The sequence below is a fragment of the Homalodisca vitripennis genome, chromosome 1 (genome assembly GCF_021130785.1).
Source record: "Homalodisca vitripennis isolate AUS2020 chromosome 1, UT_GWSS_2.1, whole genome shotgun sequence".
NCBI lineage: Eukaryota > Metazoa > Arthropoda > Insecta > Hemiptera > Cicadellidae > Homalodisca > Homalodisca vitripennis.
In genome coordinates this window covers 194,897,419-194,918,424 of record NC_060207.1, presented here as the reverse complement: position 1 = coordinate 194,918,424, position 21,006 = coordinate 194,897,419, and the positions used below count along the sequence as shown (strand labels likewise).

Sequence of the window (21,006 nt, the reverse complement as noted above, 5' to 3'; positions counted from 1 at the left end):
GCCACCATTTTGTTTTAACAATTGCTAGAGAGCTGAATTTTTACAGAATATTTTTAAAACCTATTTAATGAGTTGTGTAGAGTTTGAAAATGTGTTGTATATAAATGGGCAAGTAATATAAAATCAAACATGGAACACCCGGTATATCACATATTAATTAAGCGACCAAAAGTTGCCTTAAATTTTAATTCAGGATAGTCCATCTCTAACACTTATGATGTGCACGATCCCTGAGGGGAGAAAAACTCAGAGAAACCCTTCTGAGACACCTGTCAGGTGTTCTCTGCACTCTGTGTTCATATGTGCTTGCGTTGGATATGTAATTACACATGCTTGCTTTCGATATGTAATTACATGTGCTTGCGTTGGATTTCACAAGACAATCTCTATGATACACAAAACTTTTGGTGATGAGCCTTTGGGCAATAGGTAAAAGAGTACTTTAGACGATTCAAAGGTGGTCGTATTTCAGTGGATAGTAAGCCACAAGATCTGGCAGGCCTGTAAAGCCCAGAAATTCTGCAAACATTAAATGTGTGATTGCGGTAATCAACAAACTATCAAAACTATCTGATTGATTGTACAGTAGTTGGAGGAAGATTTTGGCATATCAAAATCTAAAGTTTCAGAAATTTTACATGGATTTAAAAATGAATCGTGTTTCTGCAAAATTGTTCTTTGGATATTGATGGATGTTTTGAACTTTGTTAAATAACCACTGGGATAAATTGAAAGTTTTACAGGAGATGTGTTCAATCAGCACAATCTTCAGAGTGTATGACATGTCAAAAAAGCAAGACAAAGATGAACCAATGTCAAAGCAAGTTCACAGTTTTTTCAGGACAGTGTTGTTCCATTACGAATACGCTGTACAAGATCAGATAGTCAACAAGGAGTATTATCTTGATACCCTGAGGCAACTAAAAAGATGCAGTGCAAAGGAAACAGCCTGAACTGTGGATAGGTTATGATTGACTCTGCACCATGATAATGCGCCACCTCATTCATCAAATCTTATTCATCATTCTTTAGTGAAACACAATATCAGACAACATCAACAGCCTACCTTCGGTTCTGACATAACTCCATGTGATTTCTAGCTGTTCCCAAAATTGCACATTCTTCTGAAAAGGAGAAGATGTTAGGACATAGAATATATGAGACAAAATGCGGCAAAGAATATATGAGACAAAGGGGTCTATAAGTTATTTCAAAAAATAAGATTAAGAATGTTTCGGAAAGTGGGTGGAGTGTTGGAAGATGTTAGAGGCTTGTACAGAGGACTGTGTCATGATTGTCGCCAAGTGACTCACGTTCTTGCCAAAAGTCAGGTCAGATATTATTCAGAATAAATTTGAACAAAAACTAGACAAAAAAATTGTAAAAGTTAAAGAACACAAAAACAATGCAAGAAAATCATAGCATGAAATAGGATGAAGCTAGTCCCATTGCAGAGAATTTTTCAAATGAAAAATAATTGAGGCTTCGCATATTAAACTAGCAGATCAACTGGAAGTCAATATTCTGTGGTAATAAAAAATAATTATCTAAGAATTCTGAACAAATGATACAGTTTTATGAACACTCATCCAGTACACATATTGACATTGAGGGCTAAGAAAAGAGATAAGAGAAAACATTAAGCCAGAGATAACTATATTTTCTCCCTCTACCAACATATGCCATTCTCTCCTTTTAACTGCTTACAGGTATGCTGCCAGCTGCTGAGCCAGGCCATGGTAACAAAAAAGCTTCTAATTAATCTCATTCTGACTCCTATAGTACATGTATCGTATTTATCCTGATGTAATACATTTACCACATAACTAATCATGTAATGAATTGTAAACAAAATTACAATTTTAATCTATTAAAAAAGAAAGTGTATCTTATGGATTCAAATTATTAATGTTTTGACAAAAAGTTAATACTAACACTGTTAAAATTGACAAATTTCGACTGAACTGTATGAACCTTGAACAAGAATTATTCAAACTAAATACAGTACACCTAACTTACTGATCATTTCTTTACTGAGAAAAAGTTCACTACTGAACTTATACCATACATAAATGCTGCTCATTATTTAGTATCATGAAAGATATATCGTTATCACTTTATTAAACAGTGCATAAGAACAATATTAAATGACCTTTTTTATAGTGACTAAACATTACTTACACTGTCGCAGCATAGAGAATGAATTCACAGGTAAAATGAAACAGTGACAGTTTTTACTCCCAATCTAATAAAAGAACAGGTAAACCCACCACTGTGACTAAATCTTAATAAACTAACCTCAAGTTTCACACCATTGGTTGAAGCCTGGTCACAGCTTAATGCAGCAGAAGCTAAAGTAGCTAAAGCATCTGCTTCACCAACCTGCAAGATCAAGTAGAAAAATTATTGTAGTCTATAAAAATAACATATTTCCAAGTACAAGTTTTAAATTTAGTAAAGTATTGATCAAATCAGTATCAATTCATTTTTACGCTTTAAATATATTTCCACCTTAACTTCAGAAAAAATATAATAATTAGAAATTATAACACAATATCCTTTTATATATTGAATAATACACAAAATAAATATACCAATTTAATGTTGACAACATAACAATATAAGCTGAAAATATATTTTGTTCAGCAGCATAATGAATTCAAATGAAATATTTTACCCAAGAACATAAACATAAGTCAACTATTTGAGGCCCAGTTTGTAGAGATTACTAGCCATGAATCTAAAACTCATGGACAATTTCCTTGACGTATCTAATAACGACTATCTTCGAGAATATTAATCTCAAAATTAAGTGTCACATTTTATTATTAATTAAAAAAATAGTTTTCAATATATTTATATTTTCTGGGGCATATCTCATATACTGTATTAGCTTTGATTGTATTAGTTACACAGGAGATAACTCCTACAATGCTAAAAATTGAGGCATAGAAAAAGTGAACACTAGGACTGCCCTCTGTAGAGTCTCAAGTACCTCAGAATGTAAATATTTGAATGGTAGTAATTCAGGGTGGCCACTCAAAACCTTTTTTATCAAATTCCCGGTCAGAAATTGCTATTCTCTACTCTGTTTTCAAACCAAATAAACAACTGTAATACTGTATTTAACTCTTAATACAAGTGCAATGGTGATGGTTTATCGCCACCAGCTGTATTTGCGGGATATGCCACGAAGCTGCTGTGGTCAAGCAAAATTTGTCATAAGCAAAATTTGTCATTAGCAATGTACGAGATATTCAGTGACGATTCATCGCTACCACATATTTCAAGCTCCTAGTTTTTATCTCTGTGTCTTTCAATGTGTCGAGTTAACATTGTGTATTCCTAATAAATTTTCCCTTTTGTGATGTTAGGAAAATACATGTATTCATTCAGAAAAATAAAGAAAACAGACAATTAACAACACAGCGCTACTGTGGGACAGACTGCAATCCAGCATTGTAGGTCTAAGTCTATGGTGCATGAACTTTAGGAACAAGTCCATGATTTTGCTGATACACAAGGTACATTCGGTACAACCTACAAATAAACTAACTATTTTCATTACTTTTACTTTACTTTTCTTCTTTTACTTTTAACCTAGTTTGACTTTTTGGAAAAACAATGTTGAGAATATCATACTACTTTAAAGACGTTTGCAGAGATTCAGGGAAATGATTAGAATTTTAAAATTACAAGCCATATTATGTAACTTCTGCTTTTAAATAATAGAAATGGTAGTCTATAAAATAAACTTCCAGAATATATTCAATTTGTAAAAAATGTATGGGCATATACTTATCGAGAATCTATTTATGTATAACTACACAAAGTACGATGTATAGATAAAATAAAAATTAGCAATCGTCTGTTGACTGTCGAGCAGCTTATGTCCGTGCATAGGACCAGCAGACACGCTGGCACTGACAAAATATACATAGAAAATACGAACTTAAATTAAAATATTATTTATAAGTCATGTTATTTTGTTACGTTGTGCAATGATGTGCCAAAATAAACATAGAAAATATAAATTATAGTTTCAATATTATTTTTTTAAATACAGTAATTTGTTGATTTCGTTATGTATTTACATTTTTTTCATACAGAAAGTACATACATATTTTAGCAATCTGTAATTTGGATACTGCAGATCAGCTTTTGTCCAAATAGACTTATCTGGATTCGAGATTCAGCTTCCACACACCACTAGTTGTAAAATTATGATATTGTGATTTACCAAGCGTATTAAGCACTTTTGATAGTTATCAGAACCAAGTGAAAATAACCGTGGTATTGAGTACCAATCCATCCCAAGTAAAAATTCCAGGGACGTTATAAAAATCCACACATTTTTCTGGGGCCGGAAATTAATGGACACCCCATGTTTTTCCAGATTCTCATCGTTGATGATAGCCTGGTTACAGTCCTGCGAAAGTATCACGGGTCCGAATATACCCCACTGCCAGTCCAATATATAAAGAATACAACAGAAAGTTATATGCAACAGAAGTTATCAAAGTGTGGTTAATTCGCAATCTGTAATATAAGCAGACATCAGTACACAAAAATACTTTCCACAGTTGCCCCAGAATACAAGTATAATTAACGTTATCAATCACTGACAAATATTTTGTGTTTGCCATTAAGATAATGCAAGAGTAGAATCACCTTATCATAGCACAACTGCAAAATAAATAAAATAAACACACAAAAGGCTGTGATTTACGTCACAACGCTTTTGTTAGATCATAGTCATGGACTACGAAACAACATGCTCCTGATACACTATTTGGTGTGAACAGTTTGAGACGTCCAACCGATCGTGATGTATGCGGGGAAGTTGTTCAGATAATTAGTTTATCGAAGAGCTGATGGGATTTCTACCAGCCGTTGCCTACCCAATGCCACTCACATGTGTGGTAGATTCCGCCAGCTACTTGTCTGCAAAATGGTAACACTATGAAGCTTCGTTTAGACTGGCAAGTATAGTTGCGAGAGAATTTGCTCAACTGCTGTGGCATAATGTGAACAAAATAAGTAATTTTACTCATGAGAACTGTCTCAAGTATTTGCTACAGTTGTATCGCTGGTTCAATACGAAGTTTGTTTACACAAGACAGTGATATCCCAGCAACCATTATAATTTAAATTTTAATGGCAGACACTGCTCTCCAGTTCTTGCAAACAACTGTCTCACATTGGTTGCGGCAGTGCTTGTGAGAGCTCTTGTTCTAATTTTGGTGACCGAATAAAACTTAAAACCACTTGTATTACTAACAATCTGCCGCTTAACCGCTTACAACGTACCACTCATACAGTGACCAAGACCTGAGACGATCAGCCGGCTGACTTTAATTTTTCAATGGATTGTTACGTGTTTGGGGAGCTTGCCGTGACACAGGGGTAAAACTAACCAAGATAAACTCCACTACACCAGTGAAGACAACTCCACTACGGTGAATCAACCGGTATTAGATGGGGGTCATTATATATATCAATCTTTTCACGAACCACGTCCTGTAAAATAAGACGTTTTGAGATTAATCAGGTCCTGATTGAAAGAGGTGCAAAATGATTTTTTTATTTCACAAGTTCTTAGAGATTGTTTTTCAGATTTCCCCAGTTCTATAGGAAGATTCTCAGCTTATTCCCGGTGCATTAACATTCCCAGCCAGTCAGGTGGCCACCCTGCAATCCAAGTTATGTGGCTGAGATCTAACAGAAATAATTCCAAAACTCAGCACACCATGTCCATATGATATATATATATATATATATATATATATATATATATATATATATATCCTGTGTAACTAATAAAATCAAAGTTATGACTTATTAACAGATTAAAAATAAAACTACGTTATTTTCAAAGCTTGCAGAATGTTATTTTAAATCAGATACCTCATTCTTCAGATTCTTCAATTCCTCTGTACTCTTCTTGTCCTGTTCAAGCATTGAAGACACAGGAATAGGTGCTTGGATGGGTACAGAACGGAGGGGAGCCACTGACAACACAGGGATGGGGGCAGCAGTCACTGGGAGTGGGTTAAGTATAGTGGGGGCAGAGACAGAGAGCACAGGAGTGGGCGCAGGAGGGGAAGCCTCCTGTCTAACCGGAAGTGATGAGTCAAATTCCGAGACGTAGTCATCAATGAGCGACGGGGTGCGCATCATTGTCAGTTTGGGTTTTGAGGTGTCAGTAGTACCAGGAGCAGACATGGGTTCGGATACCGATGTCTGCTCCTGAGATCCAATCACTTGTTTTCCTTCCTGAGATTCCACCGGAGTCTCCTTCTGTGGTTCAGCCATCGGAGTCTCTTCCTCAGATTCAGCCATTAAGGTGTCCTCCTCTTGTTCCGCCACTGGAGTTTCCTCCTCTGGGAGATTTTCGGATTCTGCAGCCGTTTCTTCCAGAGATGGCTCTTCCTGTGCGGGATGAGGATCCTCTGCCGTTTGTTCTTCTGGTATTGGATCTTGTACTTGTAGATCATCAGGGTGATGAACTGAATCTGAAAGCATTCAAGAAACATGTTTGGTACTGTTTTCATAATACCATAGAGTTATTTAAAGTCTAGGCTAGAACACTGTATGGGTTCTTTGGTTTAAATTACATTTCTACATGAAATCAAAATTAAACAAAAGGCAAGCAATGCCCCTGAAATATTATAGAACCTTAACCCTACATAACACTCCCACAGCTGGCCTCTGCAACCCTTACTTTCTGCCTGCTGCGAGTCCTCAACTATTACTTTGGAGTATAGAAACTACTTTTTAACTATTAATATATTTAAATAATTTATCAAACATGTTATCCCCTTGGAAAAAAAGGAACAGTGTGTGAGGAATATATGAACGGCGGGACGGATATGCGATATAGACTGGTAGTGGGGAACAGCAGCACTCCAGCCTGTATTAGTCGAGCCTTGCCCCAACTAACATATCATAGATATCTTTTCTAGCAATGGTGCTTTCAGTAAGGTTGTGAATTGGTTTTAACTCTCAGCTGAATTGAGAAGAGAATGCTCGGGAAGCAGTAACGACAAATCATTGATTGTAAATAAATGAGCATTTATTGTATGGCCTTGTATTGTCAAAGGAAGGATCAGATTACTATTAATTTTTATTTATTCTATTTTATTTTTATTTAAGATACTGGACATTGGAGTGAGGGTGCCATGCATATTCTTTCCTAAGGCAAAATCACTTTTAGGAAGGGCAGATACTTAAATAAGTTAAGAAACTTAAACATACTTGGTCTCTGAACCTTTTATGTACTACGTATGTCTAAATGTATGCACTGATAAAGTTGACTCCCAATGATCAAAATCTGATTGACAATCTCTACAACTGTGGACACAATAGACGTCTTTGTTGCATTGGCCCTACAGACTAAGATTGGCACAAATATGTGTAGATGTAGAATACCTGAATAAGATCCCCCTATATTCGGTTTTCAAGCATCTACAATACAATAAGAATGTCTGCCATTCACAATAATATTAAAACATAACCTCATGATACTGTAGCATTATACACCAGAAACTACAATAATTTGTAGCCCTGAAAAGAATTTATTATTTAAAATCAACCATACGAGGAAGAAATAATTAACCTTCAGGGAAGAGCAGATATTGACCATAAAAGAGGTTGAAGTCCAACCTTCTCATTAAATAAAATCTACTTAAAGAAACTGATACAAAATTGTACTTCTTTGTTTGAAGTTTGTTTTTGATAATGGAAGGATTGTGGAGGAAACACGATTTCTCCGGACAATATAAATGTATACACTTTTTGTTCAGAATTAAACAAAGAATAATATTTGCATTTAAAGTAGCACATAACACAATTTGAATCAAATCTTTTTTAAGTACATTTTGCAGACATTTCTAAAATTTAGGGGAACCATTCTTATCAAATCAAGTTATTGAGAAAAATGTAAATGTGAGATACCCACTAAGCGTTAAATTTAATCTAGTTTCAGAAAAACAAACTTTATACATACATAGAAAACCATAATAAAGCTATAAAACAAAAAGCAGTTATGCACATAAATTATGAAAATCGGGTATACGCACAATATATGTAAGAGTTTGGTAACACAAATTTTGCTAATACAATCGTATATGAATATATGAAACATTGCAAATTTTGTTACTCTGAATTCAATGAATTATAGCTGTATAACTCATTTAATTCAAAGTACAATGATATAGACTCCATAACTCATTTTTTGAAAAGTATGAAAATGTTACTTTTTGTCATTATTCAAAACTTTTACAAAAGATTTTCATAATGCAAAGTATCAGATGTTTTTGAAAGTTTGTATTATAATTAAATTTATGGTTTATAACTGATAGGATATTTTATATAGTTTTAGAAAACTATAAACTATGTCTAAATATATGGAATAATACCAAATTTACAAAATAAAATGTGATAATGAACACCAGTTAGAAAAAATTCAAATCCATAATAACATACAAAGTGTTACCTAATCCTTATTTACATCAGCCTGAACATTGTTGAATTAGAATGAATAATAAGATAATTAAACACGTACATCAATATAATGTAATTTTATTATGATATCACAAGTTCCTTTTTCTGAGACCTATTTCGACCAGTTCCCTTAAATTACTTGAGGTCAGAGCTCAATCCATCACTTAGGCGTAGCCTACAATAAATCACCATTTTATCATAAATATTTTCAAATAAATGTATTTCTTATTAATGAAATCTGACCAAGACTAAATTTTTATTCCACAACTACATGGATATAACTGTAATAACCACAACTACACAGCTATAACCATAATAATTGTACACATGTGGCAAACAATGATCCAGTTATCACATATAACCAAAGAAATTAAATTTGGTTGTGAAAACTATCTATTTATCAAGACTAAATTGTTATTCCACAACTACATGGATATAACTGTAATAACCACAACTACACAGCTATAACCATAATAATTGTACACATGTGGAAAACAATGATCCAGTTATCACATATAACCAAAGAAATTACATTTGGTTGTGAAAACTATCTATTTATCAAGACTAAATTGTTACTTCAGAACTAAAAGATTGCGGGAAATAACGTTTTAGTATATGGAAAATAATAACAAACTATGTGAAATGAATTTTAGCCAAATGATTTTGTAATAGCCAACTCAGAGCTGATCATTTATCCAACAGGTTTCCAGGTTTCAGTAAAAAGATATTTATTTGCACTATTGCAATATCCAACAACACACTATACATTTAATACAACACTAAAATACAAATAAAACTTAATTAATTATACAGAGCTCGACACAGAAGTAAAAGTAAACAACACCACGATGGTGTTCATAACAAACAGAGGACATTTTCTTTTATTTTTGAAATAATCAACTTGTCAATAGGTCACAACCATGATAACAAAAAGGAATAAAACTTTATTTTTAATTAACATTTTTCTTCCTTAATCCAATACTGTATGATACAAACTGATATGTTGCTGGAGTATATTATAAGAAGTGATTATGTGAAGCAATGTTTGATCGACAAATTTTTGTCGTTTGACACTACAGAAACGGAAAAAGAAGACAAAATGTTGTTGATTAACACTATGAGAGTTAAACCTGTCATTCCTGCATCCTCTGGATCTTCTTCAGGGGTGTTATCCTGTTCAGCCTCTTCATGCTCCATTTCTCCTATTCCTATATTTTCAGATTCCTCAGAATGTTCCAGAGGAGCAGGATCCTGGATATCATCATCAACTGGATTTGGATCAGGTGGCACTTCTGCATAGAGATAAAATATGTAAGAGATTAGAGAAAAATTGAGCTCATAAAATTAGATATGGAATGGATGGTGTCCTTGTATTAGGGATAGACTGTGTTAAAATACAAAAAATGAAGAATCCTCAGCAGAATTTGGGTGAGACGGCCCTTTAGTAGAAGCATTTCAAGTGTGGTGAAACACAGACAAATTAAGAATCAAGGACTACGTTTGAGTCAAGTGACACTATTGCATAAGTGTAAACATATCGTGAAATGTAAATAAATGAATCTTAGATTGATCACAGTAAATCAATGTTTAAAAATAACAATAAAGTAAATAACTTCTGTGAATTTCATTGAATGGTCATGATAGATCCTTCTGTTCAGATTTATATTGCACTTCTCTTACAAAATTCCAAATTAATATTACAGCTTTGAAAGTATTCACCCTGCTATGCCGTTTGGATCGCTCTACTGGTTGCTGTTAGTTTGACCAATACAGGGTGCTATTTCGAAATCTTCAAAATATACATGTTTTTCTGTATAAGAGATCCCATATAGCTTGGATTTCTACTGTAATTGTAGAAACAACTATATATATATATATATATATATTAGACAGTAAAAAAAATTCAGAATACTAATACAGATAATACTCATTTTAGGGACACTAAAAATACATTTCGTATCCCAATTACGTGAACACTGATACAAGAACAACTCTGATACTAGATGGAAACATGAGTTTTTAGATGTGAATTGAGGATAGTTATTCGTTTCCTGCAAGCAGAAGGGAATAGTGCAGCAGAAATCAAATGGAGAATGTGCCGTGTTTATGGAAAAAAAAATTATGAATGATGGTGTGCGTTAATCGCGACATAAGTTTAAAGATGGCCAAATGTCAAATTCAAGGATTAATTTGTGACATTTCAATGCTGAAGCCATTCGGCGATTCTTGTGGGTGTCAAGATCTTTGGTTTTCTACACCACTCATGTACAACACCATCACTCATAATATTTTCTCCGTAAACACGACACATTTTCCGATGGATTTTTGCTGCACTATTCCCTTCTGCTTATAGGAAAAGAATAAAACTCCTCAATTCAAATTTGGCAGGAGTATCAGTAGAGGTAGCCATGATTATGCAACTGCTGCTCAGCGCAAAATAGTTACTTGAACTCACCAGTGACAAATGTAGTGGGAAATACACGCGATTGACTACTGCCCACACTGTGGACTGCTAAATGCAATGCAGTGACAGCATGAGATCGGTTGAAAAAAAGGCCCTTGTAATTAACAATTCTTTGCCTGGACAACAATCAGATTTCTTTGTTAGCTCAAATAATAGCTCTATTTTGGTGTTAGATAGAATTTGCTGATGAAAAATAACCTGTAATAAGAAGGTTTTTGATCAAACCCATTTTTTATAATATTGCAAAGAAAATAATAAAACTTCACCTTCAGGTTTAGAGACTTCATCCCCATGTGTGGCATCTGAAACTTGAGGATTTGCTTCTTCTGTAGATGGGTCAACATCCATCGTTTCTGGTTGGTTCGTTTCTGGTTGGTTCTCTCCTGGATGTAGTTCTTCTTCCATGGCCAATTCTATATCTGAGAATCCACTTATTCCTAGAAATTTATTTTATACTTTAAACATTTTTTATGAATTACATTTTTCCCACTATAGTATGTATGAAGGTAAGGAAGAGGTGGTGTTAACTATCTAAAACTGAATATTTAAAATTATTGATAAATATTTTCATTTTATAATAAAATATATAAATTTGATGGAAATGTCTTATTGGTTGTAAACAGGTAATATGTTTGGATTATCACTTTATTTCTCAATAAAGAAAGAGTAAGGAAAGAGAATCTTCAAGTTTTAAGGATTTACATTTAAATTATTATAATCTCTAAAGGAATTTAAAGCATTAAATAAAAATTAGTCTGGAATAAATTTGTATGAACATAAAATGACATTAGTATCATAAAATCGAGATGAATATCAATGATGATTAATTACCATTTTGAAAGTGATATAGATTGGGTGAGTACAGTTAATTTGTCATACAAATTTTCATTAATTGTATTTCAAAAGAAAGATAAGCACTAAATTCTTTAAAATCTTAATTTGTGAGCAGTTTAGTAACTGACTTTTTAGAGGATATAATTGTTTAAGAAATATACATAGCACATAACTTTCAATATTCTTACAACTACTGATTACTTTGCAACATCTCAATATAAAACTGAAAATGAAGTGCTTATCTAAAACAACCCATTTTCATATTCTCTTTAATTGGTCACATGGATATGTTTTTCTGAAGTCTTTGTTTAATTGTCAACTGATAATTGTGACAGTAACAAATTAAAACGTTACTGTGACAAAACTAATGTAATGCAAACATTTTATGGCAAAAACTGCATTTTTTGCCAAGACGATCTGTAATGATTCTGTGCTGTGCCAAGTACTAATGATAATCAAGAAAATAAATTTTCATAAACTTAAAAAAACTCATGAAACCATGGCTTTGTCTAATCATTACTCATTAATACTCCACTGCAATTTTAGCACTTTCTTATTTGTCTTTCCAATCTTACAGTGATTTCAGTTCAATTTGAATTGACCTTCAGAAAACTAATAACAGTGAAAGAGAAAACAAATACAGTACCAAAATTACAACACTACAATATGCAATATTTTACAATAAAATTGTCACCACAAGGTGGCAATTATAGAATAAGTACGGCGATGGTTGTTTGAAGAATTTACCTAGTATCAAAAGATTTAACTTAAGAAGACAAAATATCATAGTTGATGACTAAGTGGAAAGCTAATGGAAGTTTACAAAACAAATCAAGCTTTTGTAGTGTGTCTCTGGGTCATTTAATGGAATAAGATTATACTATCCTAGTAAAGGGTGGTCCAAAACAATCTGACAGTTTTTGAAATGAAATAACATTACAAGAAATAGTACTTAAAATTTATTAACATAGTCAGAGTATGTACATAGTTATGCCAACTGTAACATCATGTAAATGTTCCTCATCAACATCCACACATGACTGTAATCTTTTCTGGAAATTTGCCATTACTCAGAGTACCACAGACATTGGTATTGCAGCAACCTCATCTTTTATGCAGTTCTTTAAATTAGCAATGATGTGAGGTTTTGTAACAAAAACTATGCTCATAACGTAGCCCCATAACCAAAAATCACAAGCAGTGAGATCCAGAGATCAGGCAGGACATGCAATATCACTAAAATGTAAAATGAGATGTCCTTGAACAGCCTTCGTAAGAGAGCCATGACAATGATGTTTTGGAATTTATTATTAAATATACTCATATAGTAATGTTATAGAAACAAAACAATATCCAAAGTAGTACTAAAATTAGGTAAACTCTATGTAAAGAAACCATTTTTAATACTAAAAACTACTCTTTTGTAAGTGGGAACCATTCCGTTTAGTGCAGCATCTGAAATCTCACGTTGTCACAGACTTGACTCCTAGAATCTGGAGTTCTTGTCCACTTCAAGAGATCCAAAACAAGTGGGCAATAAAGAAGCTTATTCGAAACCTTTTGCATTCTTTTGACATCAAAGACACTCAGACTAGAAAAAAGTGTAATCTAGATAAAGAGGTGTTTTCCAACTTGTTTTTGATTTCTTCAGATGGAGGCGGACTCTAGATTACAGGAGTCAAGTCTGTGACAACATCAGATTTCAGACACTGCATTAAGCGGAAGGTGAAGAGGCGCTGAATTTAACACACACATTTTGTGTCCTATTGTACTCTCTCCTAATTTATTCTTAACCCAAAAGTTGTAAGTGCAACTTTGTTTTCTGGTGACTGTGTTCATACTGAAATCAAATTAAAAAGAAAATCTTTTATTTATTGAAATAATACGAATTCCGGAGTGTAATCAATATTTTTATTCTAATTATAAAATTATTCTTTAGAATGTCAATACTAATTAATGGAAAATACATATTCTTGTTGAAATAATCTTAACAATACACTATACATTATATATAAGACACATATAGGTGTAAATTCACAATATAGGATTATAATTAATTAAATTGTTTAAGAAAAAAATAACATGGTACCCTTTAATTATGTTTTATTATTGACATATTTTTATCATTATTTTCTTAGCATATTATCATGTGGATTTTATGTTACTTAATTGAAAAAAATAATAGCTACAGCAAATGATGCTGGTGTCAACAATGAACAATTATTGACTAATTAATATAATTTCTCTGAGTGACTCCCTCAGTTTAGGGAAAGTGCAGCAGATATAGATGTGGAAGAGGAGAGGAACTGGGTTTCAATAAGTCTTTTACAAAACGAATTGTCCAATTTACCCTGTTTTGAATGCAGTTGAGAATCTTGGTGTGATTCGTCCGCACCTTCCTCTTTGCTGGGCTGTAAGAAACAATTTTGGTTCTGATGACACAATCTGACAAGAAACTAAGGACTGTTATAAACAATTTAAGTCATAGCATGTAAAATTTAGGAATCATTGAAACAATTGTTATATATATAAGTAATTATGAATACATTTAAAACATTTTGCGTAAATAACTCAAGAAGTATATAACTTTTTACAATTTTATTTGCTACTTTACAAAAAAAGTTCTGAATATGATTTTCATTCGTAAACAAGTGGCATACATTTACAAGTTAGCTCATAAATTTGTTTTTTTTTTGACCAAACTTGAGGCTAGAGGCTTTCTTTTTACTTGGCCAAAAATGTGTAATATATAAGTTATATAGTGAAAGCCAGTAACATTTGTAATAAAATTTATTAATGAGTGTAGGAGCTAATTAAGTTATAAGGCATGTTCAGAAAGTAAAGAGATAAGTATTAATTAAATATCTAGAACCTCAAAATTTTTTGCTCAAAAACCAGTTAGAAAAAATCATCTATTTCTAATGTGGGTAGATTTGTATTTGCCAGTGGTCATTTTTTGGCACCTGTTCAGAACAAAGTTTTCTGCATCTTATACAAAAATGTTTCTGTAAATAACAAGTTGTACGTCTCTGAAAGGAATCAAATGCATATCTCAACTAACTTAATCTCCCACTTTTCACACTAACTTTTTACTAAGGACAGAAAACGGACACACTGATCTCTGAAAATTTACTGAGTTTTAGCCATAAACAACAACTGGTTTAACAATATATTTCAGCCACCATATGACCTTGTGTAAGACAGCACCATGCGTTAGAGGATCACTTCTCAGGATCCTGTGTACTCATTAGCTGACAGTTGTAACTCAGTAAGGACACAGCTACTCGTAAAGTTCATCTTTACTTTCCGAACTTGACATATAACTTCCTTGCTCATACAATGGCATGCTTCAAATGAATTTATTCACACCATGTTTAATAATTTACAAAACCTTAAGACATGTACCGACACTAAAAGCAAAGCCACGCTGATGTTGGTAGGAGAGGCTTTATAGTTTCTAAAATCTATTTGTTACATATCTTACCATAATAATTTAAAACATATTATTTCTAATTTGTACTTAAAATATGAAGTGCCCACTTAAAAAAACTATTACATACTTAAATTTGAGATGGCAAATACAAATGTACAACAAAAACTGTCTATTCTCCTAAGTACTTTGTACAATAGTGTCTTAATTTTATTCCAAAGCACTTTGTTTATCTTATACATGTAAGAATATGATATGGTAAGCACAAAATAAGATTCTCAAAGTACTTCCAGTGCTATTCCAAGATTGCTGTGTTGGTTTCCTGTACTCGCTAAATTTTCTGCTTTAGTATTATTTTATCACTTTTATTGCATTGCTCTTTGTTAACACCTTTCTGAATTGAATTAAAAATTTGTCAAAAAACTTATGTCACATGTCAATATTATAAATGTTACTGGTAATAGAAAAACGCTATTTTTGAGCAAGACTTTATTAAGTAGCCCAGACTTAAACAAACACTTGTATTAAGATTATTGTTTTAGATTTTTTTCATCAGAGTTTCTGAATTTGTGTATAACTGACAGGTAAAACCTACTAATACAAAAATCATAGGTAATTATTCTCATTCAAATGAATATATGATTTCATATTTATTGTATTATATTATAAAAAGAATACCAGTTGACTCTTCAATCAAGAACATTTTTTACTTCTTCTTGTCTGAAATCTTCAGTGTTCCAGCAAGGGTTAATCCGTCTGGATAAGATCTTAGATCCTAATAAGTTTTACCGATTATATATACATATATATTGCACCATAGCTTTAGATCTTCCATAAGGCTGTTTCACAGTTTGACTTCTGCATTTAAAAGTTTCTTTCAGAATTGAGGAAACCTCTTGTGCATCTGGTTGAGAAATGGTCACAAATCCTTGATATGCTTCATTGCTTCATGTCCTGGGCCACATCAGAAGTAATTCCTACTTGTGAATGAAACATACTTTAAAATTACATTTCATGTCAATAACCTCAAAAACACATTCATTCTGCTTAAGTAAATATTATTATTAATTATTGCATCCTTCATTTAAAGGGCAACTAAAAAAATGGATGCCAGAAACTAAAAAATTACTTTCTTGATTAAATAACACTACTTTCAAACAAAACTGAAAGTCAATTTATTCCTGTAATCTGGTTGGTTCTTCTTATTGGTGCTGAGCATTTTAGGACTGACAGTCATAAATGTATGTATAGATATTTAATCAACATATGTTAAACATAAACAGTTATCCTGAAAATTAACAAAAAATATAGCTGGATATCTTTCATAATAAACAAAACTGACAAAGAAGAGTTTGAACAGAAGTGAAGTAATAGTTTTTTTTAGATTGTATTTTTCAAGTATTAACAATAAAAAAAATCTCATTGCGTCTTTCACCACAGATTTTGAAGAAAAATAATTTCCATAAATTTAAAAATAAAGTATTATGCATTTTACTTCAATTAAATGCACACTGGGAGCATTAGGAACTGTCCTGGTCAGTTAGTTGAAGTTTAAACTCTCTCTCATGAAACTTAAATCAACATCAAAGATTAGTATATTTGCATAAGTATACAGTCACTACTACTTAAGTATTCTTATGAAGAGTGTAAAACCAACAATGAGATAAATACATTGTGGATCTCAAGTGAGAGGTATAGGATCTTAAGTATGAGAAGTGCAACCTTCTTACTGATCCACTAAATCAAGAAATCATTGGGTAAAATGGGCTGTCAGTTCCAGCTTCATCTCATTACTGTCCTGATTTCACTTCATTCTTTTTACTTGTATGGCTCACTTAAGATGTTATGAGAAAATAGTTCCAAAACAACAAAGATGTCAAACAATTTGTGGGCAATTGGTTTAACATCAAAAACAGGCTTCTTCACAGCCAGTATAAAAAGTAGAAAGAATTTGTAAATTAGGTAGTTATTCCTCTAAAACAGTTTACATCGGCTAATTATGAGTATTTGTCCCCATTTTATCTTAGTACAGTAAATGTGATCCTCTTGTCAAGCATTCAGGTTTTATAGTTATAAGTAAGTATGCTATTGTAGGTAGACAAGTTTACTTTTCACATCTTTGTTGTATTGTGGGCATTTTAAGTTTCAATTTTAAATTCATTAAGGCTGTATTGTCTTCTAGCTTCTTCTCTTTTGAACATTCTCTTCAGGTCTTTGAAATCCCATTTCCTAAGAACTTGTAGAATCCAGATTCAGCGGGTGAAGAATTCTTCTCAAAGAAAGTACTCATGTGCATTGGTAAGCTGTAGTTGCTACCATTCTTCACAAAATGACTGGAGATTACCATGTCTTGTGAACTTCTCAAATATCATGAGACAATATCAGTAATAGTGGTTCCAGTTAGGATTTTTAAATTCTCAAAAACTTGTCTAGACCCTTCCCAGAGTCTTCCATTACTTTCAGTTAATTTTTGTAGCAATGCTTGTATTCTTAACTTTAATTCACTATAGCTCAAATAAGGCTGTGCATGAGGACATTATTCTATAGTGAGAATTTCTTGAAATGTGAATATGTATCTGGAGATGTTCAGCAAACTTTCTAATTTAATTGTAGGCTTTAAAACTGGTATGAAACACAATATTTCAAAATGTCTGGTAAATATTTAGTAGTTCTTATTGCATAATTTTCACAATTACATTTTTTTTTCAAATGTGCAAATAAAATTGGTTCTGGATAAAATCTTGAGAAATTCCAATTACTAATTGATAAATATAATATCTGCTCGCATCAGTATAGTCATTCACTTATTAGCAGTATTAATACAATCTTGTTATCAATAAAGCCAATCAATGGTGTTGTTTTTGTGATGGAAGTTTGCTAAGTTTAAGACAGCGATTGGGTTTGGTTGACACCTTTTTTATATTTTGTTGAAGACTGACCTGAAATTTGTTTTGATTATTTATTTTCTGTTGGGTACAGAATAGTTTCAATTGAGATTTTCAGATTCTTAAAGATGTTGAAGGCAACTGTCACCTTTGTGTATCCATCAGATAGACTTAAATACAGAAATCATAAACAACTGTTATTATTAAACAGTTCATGGTTCAAAGAAGCAAACAATTTCTGAATCAACTGTTTGTTGATATTTCTTCTGGTCATAATTTAAAAAATCTTGGTGAGGACTGTGAGTTGCCGGTATTGCAGCAAAGGAATTTGCTCTTCCGATAATGCTGTTGATGTAATGAAGACTGACTGTTACCAGGCAATAATCAGATGTCAATTCAAAGCAATACTCAATAAGTCAAGTGGACAATATTTGAGTTGTCTTTATGAACTAAACATAGATTTGTTAAGTATTTGGGCTTATAATTATGAATAATTCAGTACAAGAAAACATTATGTACTTACACCAGCATTTTTATTTTGGCAGATTGTCATTGTAATCATTCCAAAGTAATCTCTGGTGTGTATAAATTTTTTAACATTAAACAAAACCTCCATTTTGAAGACAGTTAGTTCATAACTATTTATTTTGAACTTTTAAAAACTATTGCATAAAAAATAATTACTTTAAAGGAACAGAAAATTTAGTACTAAATTCACAATAAGTTTGTTCAGGTAAATTTGAAAAGTACAAAATGGTATCATTTTTAGACCAGAAAGTTGATGTTCCTTCTTCATGCTACGATGAAACAGCTGGAGAAACAACTATGTCGAAAATTAAATATTCAGTAAAAAAGATTAATCGATTATAAATTATTAGTCTCAAGCTTCTTCAATATTAGCTTGCAATTTTCCAAATGCCTATGTAATATTTGACTATAAATAAATAAATGTATTATATAAAATAATAAAAAAATTTCTTTAAAACGTCTGAGGCTCCTTCAATCTTCTATTTTCTTGGTGTCTGTCATTATTCACTATTATTATCAAAGCTAACCAATAGTTCATAACTTGTTTTAAACTCTTTTGTACAAACATCAATCTACACTGTTTAAGATCGCATAACAAAGGCCAAATATTATATTTTTTTTTTTATAAATTAATTTGTATTTGACATAATATTTTTCACAAAAAGCAGGTTACACGATGCACAAATAGAACATAAAAAAATCATTACTGATGCTTACACCTAATAAATCCGTTGCCAGCATCAGTTCTTCCATTGCTGTAGAAGGTGTAAAAAATGTCTGTAACAAATCCAAACATTAACTTTCACCTTAGACCAAGTATACTAATTTCAACTAATCTTCATACTTTCAAATCAATGCTTTAAAAAATTCACATAGGAAATAATAATTTTTGAGATATTATATATTCCTCAGTAAATTAATAACAGTTCAATAATAATATACTTTTTTCTTCAATACTGCGACTCTTATTACATTCCATCTATTTTTTACAGCAAAGCCAATAAATGTACATAGTTATTATATGCATAAAAAACAACAATAACAATAAGTAAACAATTATATGATCAGCAAGAATGTTCCTCAGTAAACGAATAACAGTCCAATAATAATATACCTTTTTCTTAAATACTGCGACTCTTATTTCATTCCATCTATTTTCTACAGCACAGCCAATAAATGTGCATATAGTTAGTATGTGTAGTGTGTTTGTGTATGTAGTATGCATAAAAAACAACAATAACAATAAGTAAACAATTACATGATTAGCAAGAATCTTCCTCAGTAAACGAATAACAGTTCAATAATAATACACTTTTTATTGAATACTGATACTCTTATTTCATTTAATTTTATTCCATCTATTGTCTACAGCAAAGCCAATATAAGGGTACATAGTTATATATGCATCAACAAAACAACAATAATAATAAGTGAACAATTAAATGATCAGCAAGACAAAAGTAAACTATCAATAACATAAATAATAACTAGTACACGACCAGTAATAAGTTATCTATTTAAAAGGAACAGTGGTACGTGTAAATTAAATAATCAGAGACAACAGACTTTTGTATAACTTATTTACATTCAAACACATAAACCAATATTTAAAACTTTTAATTTTGTGAGGCCTTTCGATAGCAAGACTATCTTTGTCAGACACATCACAAAAGTACTTTTGTACTTTTCAATGTTAATATTTGGACTATAAGTCTTTTAGTACAAGTTTGAAGTTTTCAAATGAACACCCTGTATATTTGTGTTAATTTTAAATGTTCACTTTGTAATATATTTCAATCATTTCACAAAAAACAAAGTTGGTTTGGTGATTGTAGAGAATTACACCATACCTTTAAAACTGTTATATACCTCTAAAAATTTGACAAATATACAACTTATTATATATCATTATTTCAAAATATTTAAACAAAAAATAATGGGCTAAAATATTTTTATTATTTTGTTATTTTAAAAAATTTGGTGTTTGAAAGGACATGATAAGCAGTTTTTTTATAACTTTACACTATCTTATCATACATGAGAAAGTTTTATATACATTCCAAAATATACAAAAGATGCACAATGTGGGACTTAACAAAAATATAGACCACATCAAGTGGTCCAGAAAAAATTATTTGGTTGCTTAATAATTTTTTTAATTTTAAATATTTTTATTCTTGAAAGTACAATATATTTGAAGTACAAAAAAATTATTTTAATTTTTAAAATCTTTTAGCCGATGGCAGACATTTTTCCATTGTTGACTGACAGTCCACTGAGCCGACTGTCAGTTACATCTGCTGTCACTGTGTTTTGATGTCTGCAATTGACTGAAGATGCATTCAATTTTAGGAACTCTC

The 21,006-nt window shown here is 31.7% G+C and overlaps 1 protein-coding gene and 1 pseudogene across 5 annotated transcripts in view; both read right to left on the bottom strand.

Moving 5' to 3' along the window:
* Window positions 1–21,006, bottom strand: part of LOC124354483 — a 395,581-nt pseudogene that overhangs the window by 252,197 nt on the left and 122,378 nt on the right.
* LOC124352992 (host cell factor 1-like) overlaps window positions 1–21,006 on the bottom strand; it is a 36,450-nt gene that overhangs the window by 7,162 nt on the left and 8,282 nt on the right. For 2 of the 5 annotated variants that reach the window (XM_046802766.1, XM_046802765.1), the window contains exons 2-7: window positions 19,364–19,423; window positions 14,154–14,214; window positions 11,236–11,406; window positions 9,636–9,797; window positions 5,908–6,515; window positions 2,299–2,382 (exon numbers count right to left, since the gene is read on the bottom strand). In XM_046802766.1, coding sequence (XP_046658722.1) covers window positions 2,299–2,382; window positions 5,908–6,515; window positions 9,636–9,797; window positions 11,236–11,406; window positions 14,154–14,214; window positions 19,364–19,399 — 1,122 coding nt within the window. In that variant the 5' untranslated portion in view covers window positions 19,400–19,423. The remainder of the gene's footprint in view (window positions 1–2,298; window positions 2,383–5,907; window positions 6,516–9,635; window positions 9,798–11,235; window positions 11,407–14,153; window positions 14,215–19,363; window positions 19,424–21,006) is intronic. The other 3 variants (XM_046802768.1, XM_046802769.1, XM_046802767.1) reach the window with 3 other exon arrangements.